Here is a 23,886-nt window from a genome sequence, read left to right as displayed (position 1 = left end):
TTATGCCAGTTAGAATGGCAAAATTGACAAGGCAGGAAACAACAAATGTTGGAGAGGATGTGGAGAAAGGGTATCCTTCTCACACTGTTGGTGGGATGCAAGTTGGTATAGCCCCTTTGGAAAACAGTGTGGAGGTCCCTTAAAAAGTTAAAAATTGAGCTACCCTATGATTCAGCCATTGCACTACTGGGTATTTACCCCAAAGATACAGATGCAGTGAAGAGAAGGGCCATATGCACCCCAATGTTCATAGCAGCATTGTCCACAATAGCTAAATTGTGGAAGGAGCCAAGATGCCCTTCAACAGATGACTGGATTAAGAAGATGTGGTCCATATATACAATGGAATATTACTTAGCCATCAGAAAGAACAATTACACAACATTTGTNTTAAGAAGATGTGGTCCATATATACAATGGAATATTACTTAGCCATCAGAAAGAACGATTACACAACATTTGTAGCAACATGGGTGGGACTGGAGGAGATTATGCTAAGTGAAACAAGTCAAGCAGAGAAAAACAATTATCATATGGTTTCACTCATTTATGGAACATAAGAAATAGGAAGATCATTAGGAGAAGGAATGGAAGAAGGAAGGGGGGGTAAACAGAAGGGGGAATGAACCATGAGTGACTGTGGACTCTGGGAAACAACCTGAGGGCTTCAGAGGGGAGGGGGTGGGGGATTGGGATAGGCCGGGAATGGGTATTAAGGTGGGCACATATTGCATGGTGCATGGGGTGATATACGCAAATAACGAATCATGAAACATTGCATCAAAAACTGGGATGTACTGTATTGTGACTAATATAACAAAATAAAAATTATAAAAAGAATGTATCATGGGAATGTGCCTAATTTTGTAACCCAGGTTTATACTGAATAATATATATCTAATTATAATATTATAAATTTTGATTATTACATTTCAATTTTAAAATTAGAAGAATTAATCAGGTCTCAAATTAAATATAACTGTACGATCTTTGAAAAGATAAAGATGCAATTGACAGATATTGTCAAGTGAGTTGGAAGATCAGAAGTGAGTATAGGGACTTGCACATAGTAGGATCTCAAAAGAGGAGTCTAAACTTAGTGGATCATAAAATAATGACTCAACTTTTTATTTAACATGATAAAGATACCATACATAAGAAAAATGTCTGAATAATGGAGAGAAGGAGGGAAGTAGTGTGAATGAAACATTTGTCTTTTACAATGGAGAGTCAGTAGGCAATATTTAATGGTGATGAAAGTAGTAAGAATATTATTTAGATACTGTTTGGAAGATAAGTTTCTCCAGAACTTAATAGAAGAAATGGCTCAATGTGATTAAATTTGGAAGTGAGATTGGGGGATGAATAAATTGAAGAGAATACTATTGCTATTTATTTTATTCTCTTCCTTACTGTTAAAATTTTATATTTACTATGTATGGCTTTTATAATAATTGAATAATATTTATACACAAATATCTTCACTAAAACATTGATTATAATAAACAAAATTAGAAACAATCTCAATAGCTATATAAAGTTGAGTGGGTAAATATATTATGGTATATCCACATAACGACATACTATTCAGGTGTCAAAACCAGATTTTAGAGAAACTCTCAATAGTTTGGGGAAAAATTCATTATGTGAAGTTAACACACACATGTTAATAAGAGTATTTATGATGAATTACTACTGCATTGTATGCTTATTCTTCTACTTTTCAATATTTTATTGCATTTTCAAAAATAATATATTTCCTTAAAATGTACAAAAATTTAAAAAATTAAAAAGTGCAGAAAAAAATTAAATGATATTACTGAAAATAACATGATTTAGTTGTTACTACAAAAAAGATAAGGGGCCATAATATGAAAAATGACCTCAATATTTCACCATACAAGATTTAAAATAATCAGAGTTTTAATCTTTTAAGATTGTAGAGCTCACGTTGATAATTTTACAGTTTTATAAAGAAAACAGGTAAGCTACCCTGTGCCAGAGAAACATTGCCAGTGTTTTAACTTGAAAGCCAGTGGAGGAAAAACCCTATATTGTAGCCATGACTTATTTTAGTCTTTCCTAAGAGAAGAATCCACTCTTTGCGATATACAGAAACTGTTTCAGATACGTCCTAATGTTCTACTTAACTTTGGCAAGCAAACAACATCAAGGAGTTCTTTTGGCATTTGATTCTTCAATGTTTGGAGTTCATCATGAATTTCAATCCTCAAAGAAAGTATTTGGCTTAAATTTCTGTCAGCCTCTTTCCCTTCATTAACTCATGACTACTACCTATTTTTAGTCCTTTATGTATACATTTTGCTTTCTATACTATTGACTACATCTCAGCGTGTGATGTCTGTTCTCTCCTCCCACTGCAGCACACACATCCCTCAGTGAATGCAGTCTTTTCACGCTGGAAACCACAGAAACTACAAAAAACAATTCAATAAACAAGACATTTAAAAATTACATACGTCACAGGTTTCTGATTGACCAGAAGAGCGATATGCATAGATATGTAAATACGTATATATGAATATACGTATATATGCATATAATGCAAAATATTCAACTCTTTTTGCTTTTAAAGCATAATTAATTGTAATTGATTAATAGGAAAATAATTATTGAGATGAATAAAAAACTGCTTCCTAGAGGGAATATTGATAGATATGATAGATATATTATTAAGTGAATGAAATTTACTGCAAAATGTTACCCTAAAAATAATCATATCTGGCTTCCATTGTCCTTTTATCAGAATAACAGCTCTCTGCTATGGCTCTCACCTCGTCGAGCATGTTTTTCATCCTTCACACACACTTCATTTAAGGAACCAATTGGATCACAATGGCATGGCTGGCATGGTCTTGGATAATTTGGAGATACCTAACAAGAATATTAAAAGGCTCTTAGTCAAATGTAATAAAAGCATCAATATGTTTCAATCTAGCAAAATTTTAAGGACAAAATAAATTTAATAATAAATTATATTGTAATAATTGAAATATTCTAATAATTATATCATAATAAATTATATTGAGAAAGTAATATAGGAAATTATCTTTAATATATATTTGCAATTTCTAATTCCCTTTCTTCTGAATAGATACACAAATGTAAAGAAGATAGTACAATATACTTCTATTTATTTGCTACCTATATTCAACAATTATCAAGATTTTGCCACATGAGTTCAATCATTATCCATTCTTTGCTGAAGTTGAAAGAAAATTGCAGACAGAGTATTCTAATCCTTACACATTTCAGGATCCATCTTTCTTTTACAATCACAGTATCATTATAATAAACAAAAATAGCAATATTTACTTGACAGTCTCTAATATGTATTCCTTAATAAAAATCCTTCTGCTTGTTTTTTTGCGTATGTTTTTCTTTTCTTGCAGCATAGTTCAAAATTAGTAATTTCCCCAAATTTATCTTTTAGGAAGTCTGTTCACATTGATCATGATGTGACTAATTAAATAGAAATTTATATTTGGTGCTGAAAAAAAGATAATATTAAAGTAGGCAAATTAAACATTTGGCTTCCTGCGGAGGCAGCATCAGCCAAGCGCAAACAGTGTAGGAAAACGTGAGCTCACATCTACTGTGGCTGCTGACTAGCTGTGTGGCCTCACGTCACTGCTCTACTTCCTTGTGATATGAGGACGTCAATAGCAACTATAGTGATGTTATTAATCTAAAATTAAAAGGAAGAACACATAAAGGATCTGATAAGATTCCTCAGGTACATTAAACATTCAATACAACTAATTTTAATGTTAAAATATTTTAATTAAACAAACCTAGACTGTGATAATATGCTGTAATTACAACACTTGTTTTCCAGATGCAATAGGATAAGAAGAAAAAAAAATTTGCCTATGTTGTACCTAAATACTGTGCACATGCTGTGTCTCTCTACATATAAACAAATCTATTCATATAAATACGCATATTTTCCCCCACAAAATACAGCTATCCATATGTATATATCTATGTTTAATCTATAAATGGAAACTTGTTTACTAATATAAATCAAAGTGTTATAACTAGAGTTATTTACATGTCTGATAGAATATCAATCAACTATATTCACAGATAAGTTTTAAAATCATCATGTAAGACACATTTATTCATTCCCCAGGATGAAGTAAGAACTGTGCAAAGCACAGATAGGTAAGGCCTGATGTCTGCCTTACATAAGCTTACAGGAATAGCAGGCTTGAAAGACATTGATTAAATAGAATGTGCCAAGTGATAGACATACAAACAGAGCATTAGGGCACAAAAGAGGAGGGAGTAATAACACCACAAAATGAAGTCAACAATGTTTCACAAAAGAAGTGACATTTAGACTGAAGCTTGAAGTATGAGTAACAGTTTCAGAGTAGGTATGGGAGAAGGTCTCTCTCCCTAGAAAAAAAAAACACCAAGACATGAAAACAAAAAATGAAAAAAAAAAAAAAAACCAAACCCAAAACCCTCTGTAGACAAAAGACAAAAAGTTTATTTTAAATGAGATCTTGGCTGTAATAAATATGGTTTATGATTCCAATGATGAGCTTGAGTAAATCAAAGTCTCTAATGCATTATCCCTCTTTGTGGTAATTGGGGAAATCTGCCCGATTGCTGACCAGGAATCTTTCTAACATGAGATCCTATAAATACATCAATTTTGCATATGATTTTTAATTTTCTCAAAATAATTCAGATTACTAATTAGTTCTCAAACATTTCATTATAATATTCAATATGAAATATGTGGATTTACTATATAAATCTTAAATCAGATTTTAGGACAATGATTTTTAAAATATTGTAGAGATGTTATTTAGCTGAAAACTGCAATGCAAAAAAAATTTTCTTTTTATATCTTTATAAAAATGAAATGGACTTCTGGGGCCCTTGGGTAGCTCAGTCAGTTGAGCGTCCAACTCTTGATTTAGGCTCAGGTCATGCTCTCAGGGTCCTGTGTTGACTCCATGCTTCATGGAGAGTCTGCTTCTCTCCTTATCCCTCTCTCCCTCCCTCTGCTCGAGTGCTCCGTCTCTCTCTCAAATAAATAAATAAATCTTAAAAAAAAAATGAAATGGACTTCTACCCAAACATTAGGCACTTGAGAGATTTGAATTTTTAACATATAGTGTAGCATAAATATTCTTATAAGTATTAAGACACCATATTCTAGGCTCTGATTCACTTAAATTACTTGTAATAAAAACACGAAGCTTCCAGGTTCAGTAATGGCGGTGTCTCATATGGTCCAATCTACTCTCAGATAACAAATATTAATTCTGGACAAAATATGAAAGTAAAACAGAACTTGGAAGAATTTGAGGTTTGAAAGAAAAAAAATACTAGCTGAGATCTATGTTCAGAGATGGGGAGCACCAAAATCTGCATATCAACACCTTTCAAAGGCTTAACTGATCCCTTAATAGTACACCCACTCAGGAGACTCCAAGGAATCCAGTGGAAAGTAACAGCTGGAAAGCTCAATGATGTGAGTAGAGTTTTCAGGTCTGAATACCATAAAGTAAGCAGAGATTGGAATTCTCAACCAAGTTAGCAAGATTAGACAACCACCTTGAGCTTTCTGTTAATGTTCCCTAACACAGTGTAAAGCAAGCCTCTAAATAATCTAGTTTAAAACTACTAGAACTAATAAAGGAACTTAGGTTAGGATTTAAGATCAATATTCGGAAATCTTGATGATAATAACATTAAACAATTTTTAAATTATGTTTTACAATGTTTACAAAATACATAATGTTTACAATAATACATAAATACACTGAGAATTAACAAAAGACATGGAAGATCTCTGTACTAAAAACACTGTTGTGAATATTTAAAGGAGATACAAATAATTGGAGAGACCTGCTATATTCACGGATTACAAGATTCAATATTAGCATTCGTTCTCTCCATATCTGTATTTAGATTCTATACAACAATCTCAACTGTCATTGACAAGTTCATTCTAAAATTTATATAAGAATATAAAGAAATTATTATGTCCAAAAAAACTTCAAAAGGAAATATAAAGTTACTGCACTTATGTTTCTGAATTCTAGGCTTATTAAAGCTGAAGTAATCAAGATAGCGTGCTATTAATGCAAGGATGGACAAATAAATCCATGGGACAGAACTAGGGCTCCAGAAATTGACCTGCAGAAATTGACCTACACAATCAAACCACATGAATTGCAAAAATACCTCAAAGCAATTTATTTATTTATTTATTTTTAAAGATTTTATTTATTTATTTCAGAGAGAGCGCGAGTGCACAAGCAATGGGGAGTGACAGCAGAGGGAGAGGGAGAACCAGGCTCCGGGCTCCTGGGACCCAGGGAGCCAGATGCAGGGCTCCACCCCAGGACCCCTGAGATCATGGCCTCAACCAAAGGCAGACACTTAACTGACTGAGCCACTCAGGCATCCTGCCTCAAAGCAACTGAAAGGAGGAAAAGAAGTACTTAAAAAAAAAAAAAAAAGGTTCTGGAACAACAGGTTAACCATATAGATCTCAATCATTATTTTATACCACACAAAAAGATTTGCTGAGATGGGTCATAGATCTAAAAGCTAAGAATGTTTCCGGAATAAAAAAAAAATTACCTTGGCTTGAAGGGAAACTTTACAAGACAAGATACAGGAACAGAAAATAAGCCCTTAATATGAAAATTAAATCCAAAATGGGGTCAGCTGTAAATTTATAATAGAAGATCTGTGATAGCACCAAGCATTAATGGGAATGACTTAGTGATTGCCAAATACCCGCTCGCCACACCTGCGGCACCCACACTAGAACAGCTAATTCAAAAAGACAGTCAATACCGAATATTAGAAATGATATGGAAGAACTGGAACTCGCACATTTTTGGTGAACATGTAAAATATTGTTACTAATTTGGCAAAACGTTGGTAGTTTCTTTTAAAGTCAGACATACAAATATCCTATAAAACAAGTATTCTATCCCTGGATACTCATGCAAGCAATGTAAATAAAACTTGACCACAGAAAACACATAAAATATAAGTCTTCCTGTGGTCATGTTTTATTTAATATAAGCGGTGTTTTGTAGGAGCTCATCAAAAACTGAAAATGACACAAATATCTACCAACAGAATGGATTAAAAATTGCAGTACGCTCCTGCAAAGGAATAATATTCGGTAATCTTTTTTAAAAAAAGAACTGCGGATAAACACACCATGGATAACTCTTTAAATGTTATATTGAGTGAAAGAAGGAAAACAAAATTGTATTCATATGATGATTTCATTTTTATGAAATTCACTAAGAGGCAGAACTAATTTGCGTTCTAAAAATCAGTTTGCCAAGGGGTGAGGATTAACAGGAATGGGGCACAATGGAATTTTCTGGAGAGATGGAAATGTTTTATACCACATCCTCAAAGATTTATCCAGTTTCCATTTTGAAACACGTCCAGTCACCTCCTAGAATTTGCAATCAAACTGTTCAGAGAAGCTTTCAAAACTATTTTTCCATATAATACATCTCTGTATGATAAGGCAAAAAATAACACTTCGTAAAAGAAAAAGCATACTTTACCCCTTTGGGTCTGAAGAAACCATCAATGCATGTCTCACAGTTTATACCAGCAGTGTTCTGGGTGCAGTTAATGCACACACCCCCTCCAATGTATTTTCCATGTATATTTAAACTCAGATTTCTTCTGGCAACATTTTCATCATAGTAGCATTCTTCAGCTTTCCCATGACAATTGCATGCTGCATTAGGGAAAAATAAATTCATTAACATTAATTTCAGGTTTCAGATATAGTTAAAAATCATTTTCTGTTATATAATAGATTTTTGTACTCTGTGAGAAATTATATTACATTAGCATATATATGTAATCAGTACAAAACTATCTAGAAAGTATGTGAATTTATTGACTATATTAATAAATTCATACTTTTTAATGGAACTTGAAATAATTAAAACCTATAAATTAAGCTGAATCATATGAAATTGCCAATAGTTGATTGATTTTATCTTACAAAACGGAAATTTCTCATGGTTCAACCCATAATCTCCTATTATGACAAACAATAAATTATTGAACTATGGCACTGAATGATTACTATCCAGGTAATCTGCGGTGGATCATTATTATATGTGAATCTCAGTGTTCGATCCTATGGGTAAAAATGGACACTTAGGACATAGTTCCTTTTTTGTGCTTCTGATAATAACTAAAACTTGGGGTTTTTTATATGCTATGTTCGGTTGTGTTTTATATTTATTGCCACTGATTTTAATTCTCAAAGTACCTTTATGAGTTAGGGACTCACATTAACCTCTTTTCATCTATCAGGGACTGAGACAAAGAGAAGTGAAGAAATTGTAGAAGGTAACCAAATCAGTCTTACCAACCTCACTCAGAAATCAGGCTCCTGAGTCTACAGGGCTAACCCCTTCAAGTTCTATCTGATAAGAGAGATGAACTGTATGATAAGTGCCAAGGAATCAGGGCAAAATGAGAGCTGGTTTGCTTCGTGGCTGAGATTACAGTTTTGCACCAGTCTTATCTATCTAGTACTTAGTAGTCATGTGATGTAGGGACCTTCTTAATTTCACTAAGGCTCAGTTTCCATAAACATGGAAAGGTCAATAGTAATTACCATAGGAATATTTAAAAGTGTTAGTGAGAAAATGCCTGTAGAATCATTAGCATAATGCTTTGTAAATAAGTTCTTGATTTTTCCTACCCCCTTCCCCCTTGATCCACCTCGTCTTCCTATTCGCTTCCCTTCTTCCTCCTCCTTTTCTATTTCATGTCATATTATAGGAGTTCAGAGATGTGAAAAAATTATTCCCCCAGAAAGAACTGAGAAAGGCTTTAAGAAAATGAGTAAAATTTATTTTAGGATGGGAACTAGGGAAAAAGATATATTATGCAGAATGTCCTTCCACAGATGCTGAGTTTCTTAGATGTTCTTACATGGATTTCCACATATATGTGTTGGGGGGGTACGTGTGTATATGGGTTCATGTGTGGGGCACACAGCTTAGTCTTTTTTCCCCCCACAAAGGGAACCATTTATAAACTGTTCTGAACTATTTTCAAATTTTACTAATAGTAAATAGCATAGTTCTTTCTCTATTAGCATGTTTCTCCAAAGGCCACACAGTGTACTTCTTGAATGGGGTGTTTAACAGATCCCTATTAATGCATAATTATATTGTTTCCAGATTTCTCCTTTATAAGTTACATTGAGTACATCCTAGAAGACCAAGGAGGTATGGGAGGATCGGGGATTCTAATGTCATACTGCTTCCCATTTGCCAGATGAGTGACTCTGAGAAGAAAATTTAAATCTTGGTGTCATTTCTTTAAAAGATTGATTGATTGATTGATTGATTGATTTGACAGAATGAAAGAGAGAGAGAAACAGAGCGCACAAGCAGGGGGAGCAGCAGGCAAAAGGAGAGGGAGAAGGAGGCTTCCTGTTGAGCAGAGAGTTTGACATGGGGGTCGATCCCAGGACCCTGGGACCACGACCCGAGCTAAAGGCAGACGCTTCACTGACTGAGCCACCAGGCGTCAGTGTCTTGGTGTCATTTTGGTGCTTCCCTCTTAAGGGTGTTGTGAGAATGCAAAACACCCAGTGGCATGGCTGGGACATGGGGAAACACTCAGCTGCATAAATGTTGGAAGCAGTGGTAGTAGCCATTGTGTTCTCATGAGAGTCATAATGAGCTCTGTACAGCTATACAACAACGTCTATAGGCTAAAATCCTACAAGTATAATTTCTAGTCAAATCTTAACTTCAATGAACGTGAAAAATTTCCCTCCAAAAATGCTATGTCAGAAAACTCTCCCTCCAATAGAAATGATAAAACTTTAACAGTAGCCTCACCAACACTGTGTATTATCAACCCTCTTATTTAATTCTGGACATAGTAAGCATTCAGGTATTTGTTGGGTGAATGAATGATAAGCTTTGATAAGTTGAAAAGAGTATTTTCATTGTTTTAATTGGTACTTCTTTAATTATGAATAAGTGTGATAACCTCTTTAGATGGTTTTAAGTCTTTTCTTTTTCTGAGAAATGCCTGTTTTAATCTTTGCTCATTTTTAACTGGTTTATTGAATTTTTTCTTATTGCTATCGAAGACATCTTAATATAGTAAGAATATTATCTCCTGGGGCGCCTGGGTGGCACAGCGGTTGGGCGTCTGCCTTCGGCTCAGGGAGTGATTCCGGCGTTATGGGATCGAGCCCCACNATAGAGGGGAAATATAGAAGAATGCACATTGATTCTCATTATTTAGATTTAGTATTTATAACCATGAGCTAATGTAGGTAAAACATTGATGCTTGGGAAGCCCTGATTTTCACAGACCATGCATGCAGTAAGGGCCCCCTGCCTNATCTCCTTGTCGTGTTTGTAGCAAATACCTCCCTGGTCCGTTGACTTTCGTTTTGAATACAGGATTCTTGCTAAACTGATGGAAAGTTTTCAAACTGTATTCTAGGGAACCTGTAGTCATAATCACTAGGCATTATAAGCAGTTTTATATCTTTAGGACAATACACAAGAATTCTTAAAAAACCTGTTGTAAAAATATATTGCAAGAAACAGGCAAGATTTCTGCTTCCGGTGTAAGTAGAGGGGAAATATAGAGGAATGCACATTGATTCTCATTATTTAGATTTAGTATTTATAACCGTGAGCTAATGTAGGTAAAACATTGATGCTTGGGAAGCCCTGATTTTCACAGACCATGCATGCAGTAAGGGCCCCCTGCCTCCAGCTCCCAAGGCTGTTTAAAGGCCCCGCACCTACACAACTACCCATTTATAGCCTCAGAGAACACGGATGGTACCCACTCAACAAAGAGCAATTTTTCGCTCTGCCATCAGCAGTTCGCTGTTTCACAGAATGTCCAAGACACATGATAGAAACGGTCTTTAGGGGCGCCTGGTGGCACAGCGGTTAAGCGTCTGCCTTCGGCTCACGGCGTGATCCTGGCGTTATGGGATCGAGCCCCACATCAGGCTCCTCTGCTGTGAGCCTGCTTCTTCCTCTCCCACTCCCCCTGCTTGTGTTCCCTCTCTCACTGGCTGTCTCTATCTCTGTCAAATAAATAAATAAATAAATCTTTAAAAAAAAAGAAAAGAAAAGAAACAGTCTTTAGTACAGGCTTTGCAAGGTAAGAAATATTCTTTGCGTTTTAGAGATGTATCCTGCCTTAAGGAAGCCAGATTGATGAAAATCCAAATTAAACTCAAATGAATTAGTAGGCAATTATTCATTTTATAGAAGGATTTGTCATGTTACAGAAGGGTTTTTCCTAATGTGAAGGTGATTGGAACACAATTCAACTTGGAAAAGGAAATTTTCATGTAAGCTTTTAGGAATGCATACATTGCCAAAAGCATGATATTTATGCAAGGATTTATGGTTTGGATTCCTATCTTTAATTTGTGGGTAAAAAAGAAAAACAGTTTTTTTCCATTTGGAAATACAGCCTCCCATCTGTCCCATGAGAAATGATAATTGTTTCAGAATTCCACTATTTAAAAAAACGTATATAGTAACAAGTGGCAATCTGCTTTCGTGCTGTTTTGCCCATCCCTGTTGCTCACAGATTTGAGCTATACTTTTTGTTTCCTTGTGTAAACATATAAACACAAGTGGAGACTGGTGAAGGATTTCGCAAATCTACTTTACAGAATTATAACTGTGTGACAATGTTAGGGGCAACAGGGAGAATTCCCGCCCTCAAATGCTACTCTCACTTGTTGATGGCTGATATTCTACCAGAGGAAAAGACATATCATTAAATTTTAAAAAGTTTGAGAACATGAGCGGCATTTCACTTAAATGCGCTCTTAGGAATGAATGTCTGCTCTCACTGGGAGAAGCTGTGGAGAACCTGAGGGATGGGGTAGGGTCAGGAACGGGGTAGGGAGACAGGAAGAAAACAAAGCTGGCCTCTGGTTGCCCCTTTTACCACAGTGGGTGTTGGTGGCCCATTTCTGCAGATACTACTCAGTAACAATGGGTGATTTCTAACAAAACATCTTCACAACCAGGCAGACACAAATCTAAAGGCAAAAAAAAAAAAAGGGGGGGGACGCCTGGGTAGCTTAGTCGATTAAGTACCAACTCTTGGTTTGGGCTCAGGTCATGATCTCAGGGTCGTGAGATAGAGCCCTGCATCAGGCTCAGTGCTTAACATGGAGTTGGCTTGGGAATCTCTCTCTCTCCCTCGGCCCCTCCCTCCTCNAAAAAATAAAATAAAAAAAATAAATAAGTAAATCTTTTCTAAAAAAAGGTGAGTGCAGAAAATGGAGGGACTCAAGACACTGAAAGCATATGCAGAATCTGAATCTTGAAGAAAATATTTCATGGTTGGGAGATTTTATGATTAACATTTGCTATGATTCAAGTTTTAAGAACCTACANCTCTAAAATAAATAAGTAAATCTTTTCTAAAAAAAGGTGAGTGCAGAAAATGGAGGGACTCAAGACACTGAAAGCATATGCAGAATCTGAATCTTGAAGAAAATATTTCATGGTTGGGAGATTTTATGATTAACATTTGCTATGATTCAAGTTTTAAGAACCTACAATGTCTGACAAATGATACATGATAAAAATTTTTAAATAAATATACAGAGTTGGTATTAGCTTAAAATGTCTACCACACCTGTTTTGGGGGCCATATATACCCGTGGAACTGAAAAAATGTAGCTAGAACTCACTAAAATATTAATATCGGAATTCAATTGAATTGGGCTTCGCGGCTAGTTTGGATTTATAGCTCAGCACAAGTCTTTGTTTTTAGGTCTCATCTTAGCCTGAGCAGATCTCCAGAACACAGGTTTCTCTCGTATCCCTGTCACCATGTTGGGCCAGTTGACAATATTAGGCTACAAAGTTATCTGCTACACTTCTTGAGTATCTCCCTTCTGAAAAAACTGGCCATATGGGTTGTCTTCAAAAATGATACTCAAGTATTAATGACTGTCTGTTGACACATATTTGCACAGCCAATTGTTCTATTATTTTTTTAAAGATTTTATTTATTTATGTAACAGAGAGACAGCCAGCTAGAGAGGGAACACAGCAGGGGTGTGGGAGAGGAAGAAGCAGGCTCATAGCGGAGGAGCCTGACGTGGGGCTCAATCCCATAACACCGGGATCACGCCCTGAGCCGAAGGCAGACGCTTAACGACTGCGCTACTCAGGCGCCCCTGTTCTATTATTTTTTATTACTAGCTTTTTTTCTTGGTTGCCACAGCCTAGTTTATGCTAATGATTATCACTACTGCCATTTCTTTTTTTTTTTTTTTAAAGATTTTAGTTATTTATTCGACAGAGATAGAGACAGCCAACGAGAGAGGGAACACAAGCAGGGGGAGAGGGAGAGGAAGAAGCAGGCTCATAGCAGAGGAGCCTGATGTGGGGCTCGATCCCATAACGCCGGAATCACGCCCTGAGCCGAAGGCAGACGCTTAACCGCTGCCACCCAGGCGCCCCAACTACTGCCATTTCTAAAATAGCATCTTCTACTGTTATTAATGAGAAACCATACATTTAAAATATTTATTACTATTAAAATAAATATTCTTTATCTACAAATTTGATTTTTTTTGCCTTCTCTGTTACCTTTTTCTCTCATATTCTTCCCAGTTACTGTGCCCAAACCCACCACCCTTTAATAAGTATAACTAATGTATCAGAGTGTTTTTGCTTCATTTTTTAGGTAATGATATAGTGCTAATTGGAAAGGTATAAACTCTCCCCTCTGTTTTTTTTTCCTCCACTTATTAGATGATTGATATACAAAAGCTGTTTACTAGGAAAGGAGCTACAAAGGGAGAAGGCAGAAGAATCTGGAGCTATACTGGTTTCAGAACCATTTTACAGACATATCAACATATTAAATATTAGTCTCTATATAGTGTAGGTTTTGCTGAGTGTTTATGTGCATTCCTAGGGGAGTGTGTGTGTGTGTGTGTGTGTGTGTTTATATAATGCCATAAGCTTGAGAATTACTCTGATGACAGTAAGTGTATTTTTGTAAAAAGTACGCTTATAGTGAAAGCATTTTATCTATGCTTTTATCTATCTCTCGTAATGCACACACAGTGGTAAAGCCTAGGTGTTTAGTAATATTTGTCAAATTAAAAAACAAAACAAAACTGAGTAAAACAGCAGGGTAAAAGAGCCTACCAGCTAGTGCCTTGGATAAAATGTAGAAACTGGAAACATGCACTTACCTAAAATCACCACATGCTGACAGTACCTGAGTCCCAACAAAGGGAGACCCACATATGTTGTTGATTCTAAGGAACATACCTTCACATTCTGTTTTAGTCAGAAAAGTCCCAGCTCGCCAAGGTTTCTGATGGAATCCCGGACAGCACTGATCACAGCTGTCACCACACGTATTATGTTCACACTCGCAGCGGGATTTCTAGTCAAAAATTGGGGGGAAAGCATAATTTTAGTATCTTTGGAATCTTGGAGGAAGGGCCTTCCCCAGAAGGTAGAAGAGAAGAAAAGAGAGAACTTTGAGACGGTGTGCCAAAACGTGAAACTCCTGTCAGTCTGGACAGGAGGAAGGACCAGCCTTGCGAGTGATATATTTGACCAACACCAGCCTAAGGAGATCCAGACTATTCTGGAATCACTGGACTCAGGTCTGGAAGAGGGTCTAGGCCCAACTGAGAATGATCTTGAAGACTGAACTCCTTTCTCTGATTCCTGAGATCTATAGGTTTTCTGGTTTGGATGCGTCCACTTTGAGGCAAAGTACTGTTAACATTCAGGGGTGTGGAAAGAGGAGAATAGATCCCTAGGCACCGAAAGCCATGGTATAATAGAAATCTAATGTCCCAGGACTGAATCTCCTGTCTGTGTGTGCTCTGAGTACAGCCCAATTCATCGCGTGAAACTGGCCTGCAAGGCTGCCTTGTGTGCTCTCACAGCTTGGGGAACACAGGAGAGACAGCACTCACACCCTGTGGAGAGATGCACCACAACCTTGCCCATTAGAATATGCCAGGAAATTTGAACCTTCCCTAGGTAGTAATATTATGATGCATTAGTCAGAAAACCAGCTTTGAGAGAAATACCATTTGTATTACAGTTTTAGAGGAAAAACAAAACTGTACATAAGTAACTATGTTCACTGATCTTACTACTCACTACCTTTCTCCCTGTAATATACAATAGATGATTTTGTATTTCACCTGTTTATGACTGAGATAAATAGATGTTCATTCACCATCTTTTTAGGTAATGCTTATTTAATACATTGGCATTAATGAAAAATTCAAGCCAAAGGCATTCTAGCATTTTCTGACCTGGCAGTTTCATCACTCTCTTGAATACACTCTTCAATCCCGCTCCGTATCGCCCCGGCCCTACCTCGGCCTCCTGTTCCACGGCCATTCCTATTTACTTCATGTGCAGTTTTCATTTGTTTGCATTAATTTTTTTGATGAAAACTTTTCAAAGAAATGGTCAGGTTGATTGATGGCAGGCCGTCTCTAAAGCTAAATCATACAGCAGGCTGTCATCGCTAGAGAGGTTTCAAAATAGATAGACCAGTTTGGGAGCCTTTTTGGGGGAAAAAAAAAAACTAATCTGTTTTCTGATACTGTGGTGGCTGACTTCAAAGTCTATCATCCTAACTGCCAGCTCTATTTCACCCTGGCATGGCTCTCTGTTACACCGTCTAAGCGGGGACCTGACACCCATTCACAGCATCCCTGTCGGCAAAGCGGCTCATGAAGCATTTGACAGTTCAGTTTCATTTTGCTAAGTATCCTATAAATATACATACATTTGTCACCAGATCAAGTGGACAAGCCCTGGCATGACCATAGCAGATGCACATCCCTCCGACCGAAATATCCTTGACCGAGTAGTAGTACTGCAAAAAGCAAGCCAGAGAGAAATCCTGTTAAGATGACTGCAAGGTGTAAGCAACAAAAGGAACATTCGCTGAAAAACGTTACTTTCTGCTTTCACCTTCAGCTTGAGGCATGAGGGAACAACTGAGCAAGTTAACTCCTTGTGCTGTGATCAGAGCCCAAGAAAGAATGCCTCTGATTTACATTTGGTGGGCATTTGAGAAATTTCCTTCCCCCAGACAAAGTGTATGCTAGCCTATTTATTATTGAAAGCAAGTTGTTATGGTGGGTAGGGGCTGGTAAGGGCAATAACTCTTCATAAAAGTTGTGTTATGTAGTTTTGTGAAAGAAAACTTCCTTTATTACCATTACAGGAAGCTCAGTGTTCATTAATCATATGCGGACGTCTTCCTTGATGGATTTGAAGAAACTCAACCTCTTTAGAGGAAATCGTGCTCATAACAGAACGTGTCTTAACCATGTTAAGAGGAAATAAAAAGTAATGAACTGCAAGACTGATTTAACATAATGTAAGGAGTAAACTACAGAGCTGGAACACTTGCTGTTTTTTTTTCATTTTTATGTTAAAATGCCCATGTGATTACTTTCCTATTTGAAATTAATATAGGGCTATGTTTTTAATTATTTTAAGCTACCCACCTATTTTTAAAGATAATTTACAATTATAGTACTGGACTATTTAAATTTTTTAATTAATATGCATATAACATTTTATAACTGTGAGAGTACATTGTCTTATAGAATCCAAATAACCACCTCTGTGGTACATAGTTCTATTATTCCAACTATTCACATTAAAAAACCCAGCAAGGACAAGTAGGTGAAAACAAATCTGAGTTCCCTAGCTACAATTTCCCTTTTTCCATTTATTTTTTCCCCGTTTGCTTTGTTGTTTACATAGAGTATCTTTTATAATATTTTTGTTACTGTTCTTACTTGATATACCTAGACCTGAAACTTGAGATGAAACTTGCTAGAAGTTTAGGTAATGCAAAAGTCTGCTTTTCACTAACTTCATCACTTAATAATATAGATATGAATAGGGATATTTGCTCAGAAAGCTGATACAGTACTTTTGTAGATGCTTTTAAAACTGGGAAATTTGTTTTAAATATAAATGCGTAATGTTTCACTTTTAAGTCATGAAGAGCTGAAATTCAATATCCTATTTTTACATATTTAAATTTATATGTAGTGTTTACTGAACTCGAGCACTTTCAAAAAGCTTATTTCTATGTTGCATTTTACTGCACTATTTTAAATGCTCATGTACAATGAAGTTATAAATAATAGATGTGCATCCCAACCCCCACTCTGCCTTCTGCAAAAGATGATAAAAGGAACATATTTATTTACATTGATTTTTTTTTCCTCCGTTAGATATACTGTCAGAAAAGACTAAATTTCACTTCAAAATTACTCAATCTTCCTCGGTGTATATTTTTAAATCACGCCAAAGTTATAATTAAAAGTGATTTTTTACTCAAGTAAAGAATTTAAACACTGCAGTAAAATAATGATTACTTCTGGATAAGATAATTTACAATATGCTGAAATGTAACTCAAGATAAAGTTATTTCAGGTTTGGAAAATGCAGGGCACTAAAACACCCAACGTGCGTTGTATGGGGATAATCAAACTTTAAAAGTTATTTTTGGGAGGATGGAGTGGTGAGGTGCGGGTAAGTTAAGTAGTAAGAAGAAAATATACGTAAGGGGTATTCATGAACTGTGAAAAGTGCTGACCTTCCATATTCAGTCTGCGGCTTCAGCCATTTGTAACTGGAGGCAGTAGTCAGACCTTTCAGAACTAAGTGCATCATTCTAGAATTAAGTGCTGTGTCTCACAATCTCCGTTTCTCTCTACAATCCCATTTCCACCTTCACCTCTAGTCATAGAGCAGATATTCTGTTAAGCATGGATTTGCTTTATGGATGTGTAACTGAATTGATAACAATGTCTTGGTTCTATAGCAGCCTCTAAGGAGTGGGACATAAACTAGTGACTGTGGTGAGGAATAGGTCGGAAGAAAGGCAATTATTACTTTAGTAACCTGGACTGATCCCCTATGTCATAATCCATAAATTCTAGTTTAACTTTGGAAAACAGCACTTCTGTTAGCTCCTGTTTTCAAAAATCTATTAAAAGGGATGTCACCACCTTTTCCCCCCCAATAGTCTATTTATAAAAGACAATAAAACAGTGTACACAATCCATTCCCCCAGCCCAGTAGTGCTTTTTAAAACTATGCCTTGTGATTCATTAATGAAACATAAAGTTAAATTATTTGATTGGGCAAAATGGTCCACAGAACAGCGACACTTACATCAACTAAAAATGTGCTAGAATTATTTTCCAACTCTGCCCTAGACCTCCTGAGTCAGAGTCAGAATCTACATTTCTACAACATCACCAGATAATTCTATTCACATTAACATAAACTATATTGAGGTGTGTGTGTGTGTGTGTGTGTGTATACTGAGTTATGGTAGAAAATATATTTCTTAGTGTGGGTTGTGGCCAAAAATGTCTCAAAGCTACAGCACTTCCTGCAGCTACTGCCCCAGAGCCAACTATGGTAATAGTACAGATTACCTAGAGTGACAAAAACAAATTCAGTCATCAAAAGTAAGATTATGAGGGGCGCCTGGGTGGCTCAGTCGTTAAGCGTCTGCCTTCGTCTCAGGGCGTGATCCCGGAGTTCTGGGATTGAGCCCCACATCAGGCCCCTCCGCTGGGAGCCTGCTTCTTCCTCTCCCACTCCCCCTGCCTGTGTTCCCTCTCTCGCTGGCTGTCTCTCTGTCAAATAAATAAATAAATAAAATCTTAAAAAAAATAAGATTATGAACTAGGCACTGTAATCTTCCCTTTACAAATGAGGAAATTCATGTTTAGAACTGTTAAAAAGTTTGATAAATGTTACATATCTAAGAAGTGGCCAAGCTTGGCTTTGGACAAAGGAGGGTTATGTTGAATTGTAGTCTGATAACAAACACTCTTACAAATCACTGAAAGAGATCTTTAAAAAAAATTTTTTTTAAAGATTTTATTTCTTTATTTGACAGAGATAGAGACAGCCAGCGAGAGAGGGAACACAAGCAGGGGGGAGTGGGAGAGGAAGAAGCAGGCTCATAGCGGAGGAGCCTGACGTGGGGCTCGATCCCAAAACGCTGGGATCACGCCCTGAGCCGAAGGCAGACGCTTAACTGCTGTGCCACCCAGGCGCCCCGAGATCTTTTAAAATTATTTAACAATTACCAATATCATTTACAGGCCACGATAAGATTCATCATAACTTACTCTTCGGGTGACAATCGGGTCAATCTCTCTTGGGTCTTTGTGAGCAAACATCATCAAATCAGCATTCAAGGTACGGATCCGCTGAAATCTCAGGCGAAGATAGCGAGCAGAGGTAAATTCTAGCAGTTCAGGAGAAGGGTCATCGGCACTTGGTCTCCCATTGATCAAAGAGATGTGAATCTACACAATGTGGGAAATAATTTAACAATTAAGGTTACTTACCAAAAATAAAATACCTGGCTTTTTCTGATTTTTCTTGAGAAAATAAAGTCAAGCCTTACATTTCCTAATGTAAGATGCGGGTTGATATTTACTCACTGGAATATAGTGAAATAATTGAACAAGCTTATGGAGCTCCTAATATATGTATAAGTAATGTATAAGTAATTCATTTGTTTGTATTTTAGGCATTCTCTATATACTGCAATTCCCTATATTTTTTTGTTCTAAGGCATTACATCTACTTGATTTTGCTAGGGTTTCCATAAAACCTCAAATCAGTCATTCTTCTTCTGAAAATTGTTATGCCCTAAAATTATTTAAGAATCTGGTATATAGTGGGAAACCAGAAAACTTGATTTTTAAAAAAGGTACAAAATTTCAGATAATACAGGAACTTAAAATACTTCTAAGATTGAAAGTATCTAATTATATAGCCTTAAATACATACAGCAAAATTGACACATTAGAAGAAAACTAGACAATCTACAATCACAGTGAGAGATTTCAAAAGGTTTTTTTTGTTGTTGTTATTTGGCTTTTAGAAATTGATAAAGAAGACAAAAAATTACCAAGGATTTAGCATATTCTATGAAAAATACACTCTATGAAAATACATTGAAACCTGGATGGAATGGTAAATTTTTTAGGAGAATAATTTAGCACGATTAACACTAGAAGAAATAAAATCTAATCATGTAAAAAAAGGAGAAATTAGCAAAGAACTACCCTCTAGAGGTGCACGAAGGCCACATTCTCTTGCAGGCATCTCATGAGAACAGAGAATTCTGATGAAGGAAAACCGATAAAACCAAAGTATTCCTATTACAGATAAAGACATTATTTCCCTAATACCTGAAGAGCTTCTATAAATCAACAGCAAAAAAAGACCAACAACTAAGACAAAAACACAAAAAAATATAAAGGGACTATTCAAAGAAAAATAAATATTAGTGGCCATTAAGCTTCCGATAAGACAGTGAACCTCACTCATAATAACAGGACTGCTCTTTTAAGTTTTTTTAAAGATTTTATTTTATTTATTTGAGAGAGAAATAGAGCATGAGTTGGGGGGGGCAGAGAAAGAGGAAGAAAAAGACCTCCCACTGAGCAGGGAGCCCTATGCGGGGCTCGATCCCAGGACACTGAGATCATGACTAGCGCTGAAGGCAGATGTTTGACTGAGCCACCCAGGTGCCCCACGACTCCTCATTTAAAATACTGTAATAAACTTTTCCCATTTTTTCATGTTGTCAAAATTCCGAAATACTTATCATACTCCCTGATGGCAAGACTAAGGAGATACAGGCATTCTCAGACACTTACAGGTGTGGGCGGCACAAATCACTATGGAGGTGAATTCAGCAATAACTATCAACATTACAAATGCCTAAAATTTGACCCAGAAATTCTACTTATGGGAACTATCCTACATATATCATATATTTTTTTCCTATGGCATTTTTTGGTAATAGCAAAAGACTGGAAACAATCTACTATCCATCAATAATGTATGGCTGGCTTAATGTCATACATCTATACAATGAATTGTGTGCATGATAAAAAGAATGAGTTAACTCTCGATACACGCAAAGGAAGAAGTACACTACTTTGACTTTTTCTCTCCTTGGTAAATGCAATATTCCCTATATGATAAATTAAATCAAAATTGTTCAAAAAACTTGAAACTGGCAGTTTTTAGATGGAAAACGTACACATGGAGACAGATATACACACACACACACACACACACACACACACGTCAGACACACACACTTACAGGAGGCTAAAGAGACAGGAATACAAGAAGAGAAGAATGTGTGCTAGGCTGAGGGCTGTCCCAGAACACGACAGTCTGTACATACACTGAGAAACTATGACTTGAGGTCACCCACTGGAATTTTCATCCACTTTTGCAAGACGACAAATAATGTGTGTTAATTATGTTTTTTGACAGGAAAGGCAATGATTTCCATTCCTAACATCCTGCATTTAGATAATCCCTGAGAGATTTTACAAACTGACTGCCAATAAACTACTGAATCACTAGAAAAATAAATATAGCAAACTCTGAGATGAGAAACTAATTCTGATGCCACAAAGAATAAACTCAAAATGGTTCAGGATAAAAATACAAAATGTCCCAGCTAATTGAGTCTACCTTGGATATTTAGTAGAGAATAAATTCACTTAACACATTTGAGGATGACAGAATGCAAAATCTTCTAAAACAGTGAATCTTAATATACTGAATACCCTCCCTCTAATGTAGGAAATTCTAGAAGCTTTAAGTAGGTCTTGCATATTCCACAGTCTGGTATCTAGCAGGTGAGCCAGAAATATGTTTAAAATTAAGTTGTCTCTATGACGTAAGAATGTATCTATTAAATGTAAAGATAGAACGAAGAGAGGCATGAAGCCATTAAAATCAGTTCCCCTTAGAGACTTTGGCATCCAAGAAATCACCAGTGCCCTTGAATTCATGCTTAAGTTTGTATCTTATCAAGCTCTCCCTTTATTGCTTCCAGAAGTGCTATTTGAAAGAAAAGAAGACATCACCACATGTCCAGGACTAATGTTTCTGAAAATTGTTAAGGTTTATTTGGTGTAAATGCTGTGGGATCCATATCTGTACTGTACACGGAATCAGTATGTTCCTCATTTAAACATACAGGAACTTTAAAAAAAATGGTACACATGTTCTCATTTAGGTGAATAAACCATATGATAGCGACATAAAGGATTCGGCAAAAGAACGCTTCTCCTCACAGCTTTGGTATTTTCATCAAGCTACTCTGCCAAGAGATCTTGTGAGGATAGTTAGTCCCAAGCTGTTTCTGGGCTAAAAAACCAGCCAGATGTTTGGCCATGTTGTGTCAGCTTCCTTCCATCATTTTCCCTACTTCCCTTCAAAATAAATCCTAATATTAGATAGGGTATGTCCACTGGCACTTTGCTGTGTAATTCCAAGCCCACTGGATGGCTTAGCATACTTCCTGATCTCCTGGGGGGGGTCACAACCGGAGGGTGTCTATCTTCAAAAAGATGAAAAGTGCCAGTCCTTAAGACCACTGCAGCCTTGCTGTGAGGCCGTGGGAAGTCTGTGGCGGTCTGGGGTCTTCTGAAATGATTTCCATTACAGACATGTTGGAGAGTATATGTTCATGCTGTCAAAGGAATTCATTCCAACTGAAAATATCAGCTTGATTAACAGCCGGCTTTTTAGATTTTGAAATTACACTCTTCTTTGAAATTAGTTTTCACAGATAAATAAAAAGAAAATAAAAACTCATGAGAAATATCCTTTTTTATGACCAAATGTCTAAATCAATATTATACTCTATCCATCCAAATAATTCTGTTTTTATTAGTTGTAAGCATACTATTTAAATCATATTTCCTTTGCAGATGGAGAAGACCTCTGCGCCTCTGTGGCGTTTTTACTTTTATGATTAGACTACAACTTAAAAATAGTTTTCACAGCAAATAATCAATTTTCTAGTATGTATAATTGTCCCTAATTATCACATTTTTCTATTTATATTACTGCATCTACTTGAGATTGCTAAAAGAGCTAGCTGCAGTCCTAATGTGTTCCCCAATAATACAAGGTTATTGAGTGAATGGATGGGTGTGAGAATGATCATTAAGGATCATTAATAATCATCAGAAACTTGGAAATGAGTAGTGGAAGAGAGCAGCACTGACAACTTGCTGTGTAGTATACTCTCTTCATACATTTTTTAATCCCGTGCTTATGACCAGTCTTTAAGTGTGCCAGTGACATAAGTACAACAACTTGAACGTGAGAGGATCCCAGGAGATGGAAGAAAATCCTTGTGCGTAGGATGAGATTAGCTGTCTACAGGTGTGGCCAAAGAATCTTATAGAAATACGTGGCTGAGACTTGCGGGAACCCCTTAAATCCATGCTTAATATAATATTTCAGAGAGGGAGCGTAAGATCATAGTAACTTTGAAAAGGGAGCCTAATCACTTTTATTTTATTTTATCCTGTGAGGGGGAAAAAGCATATATTTGGAGAAAGGGGGTGAGCCATGTGAAGCTTAGGGAAAGGAGATACTGCAGTTATTTGTCACTGTGTTTCTAGCCCAGAGCAGAGGCTCTGGCTCTGGCTCTGCCTCCAGCTGGTCAATAGAAACCCCCAAATGATCCATTTCCAGTCCTCACCATACTTACTCTGTTTGTAGCACTTAAAACAACAGATTACTCCCATGACTTCCAGGACACCATGCCGTCCTGGTCTTCCTACCCCTCCGGCTACCTTTCTCACTCTCCTTCATTGCTTTCTACCTCCCTTGTCTCCTCCCTGACTTTCTAATCCTGGAGTACAACAGTGCCGAGTTTGGGGCCTTTTTTTCTTTTCTATCCACACTTACTCACTTAGTGATCCCATCAAAGCTC

The 23,886-nt window shown here is 36.5% G+C and overlaps 1 protein-coding gene across 5 annotated transcripts in view; it reads right to left on the bottom strand.

The window, feature by feature from the left end:
• The window catches only part of LAMA2 (laminin subunit alpha 2), a 610,905-nt gene that overhangs the window by 325,572 nt on the left and 261,447 nt on the right, over positions 1-23,886 (bottom strand). For all 5 annotated transcript variants that reach the window (XM_034669120.1, XM_034669119.1, XM_034669121.1 and 2 more), the window contains exons 5-9: positions 19,244-19,423; positions 15,853-15,942; positions 14,361-14,478; positions 7,590-7,768; positions 2,796-2,895 (exon numbers count right to left, since the gene is read on the bottom strand). In XM_034669120.1, the coding sequence (XP_034525011.1) occupies positions 2,796-2,895; positions 7,590-7,768; positions 14,361-14,478; positions 15,853-15,942; positions 19,244-19,423 (667 nt within the window). The remainder of the gene's footprint in view (positions 1-2,795; positions 2,896-7,589; positions 7,769-14,360; positions 14,479-15,852; positions 15,943-19,243; positions 19,424-23,886) is intronic.

This window comes from Ailuropoda melanoleuca, chromosome 10, assembly GCF_002007445.2.
Source record: "Ailuropoda melanoleuca isolate Jingjing chromosome 10, ASM200744v2, whole genome shotgun sequence".
NCBI classification, from domain to species: domain Eukaryota; kingdom Metazoa; phylum Chordata; class Mammalia; order Carnivora; family Ursidae; genus Ailuropoda; species Ailuropoda melanoleuca.
Note: the sequence above shows the minus strand (reverse complement) of the source record. Positions and strands in the feature narration are given on the sequence as shown.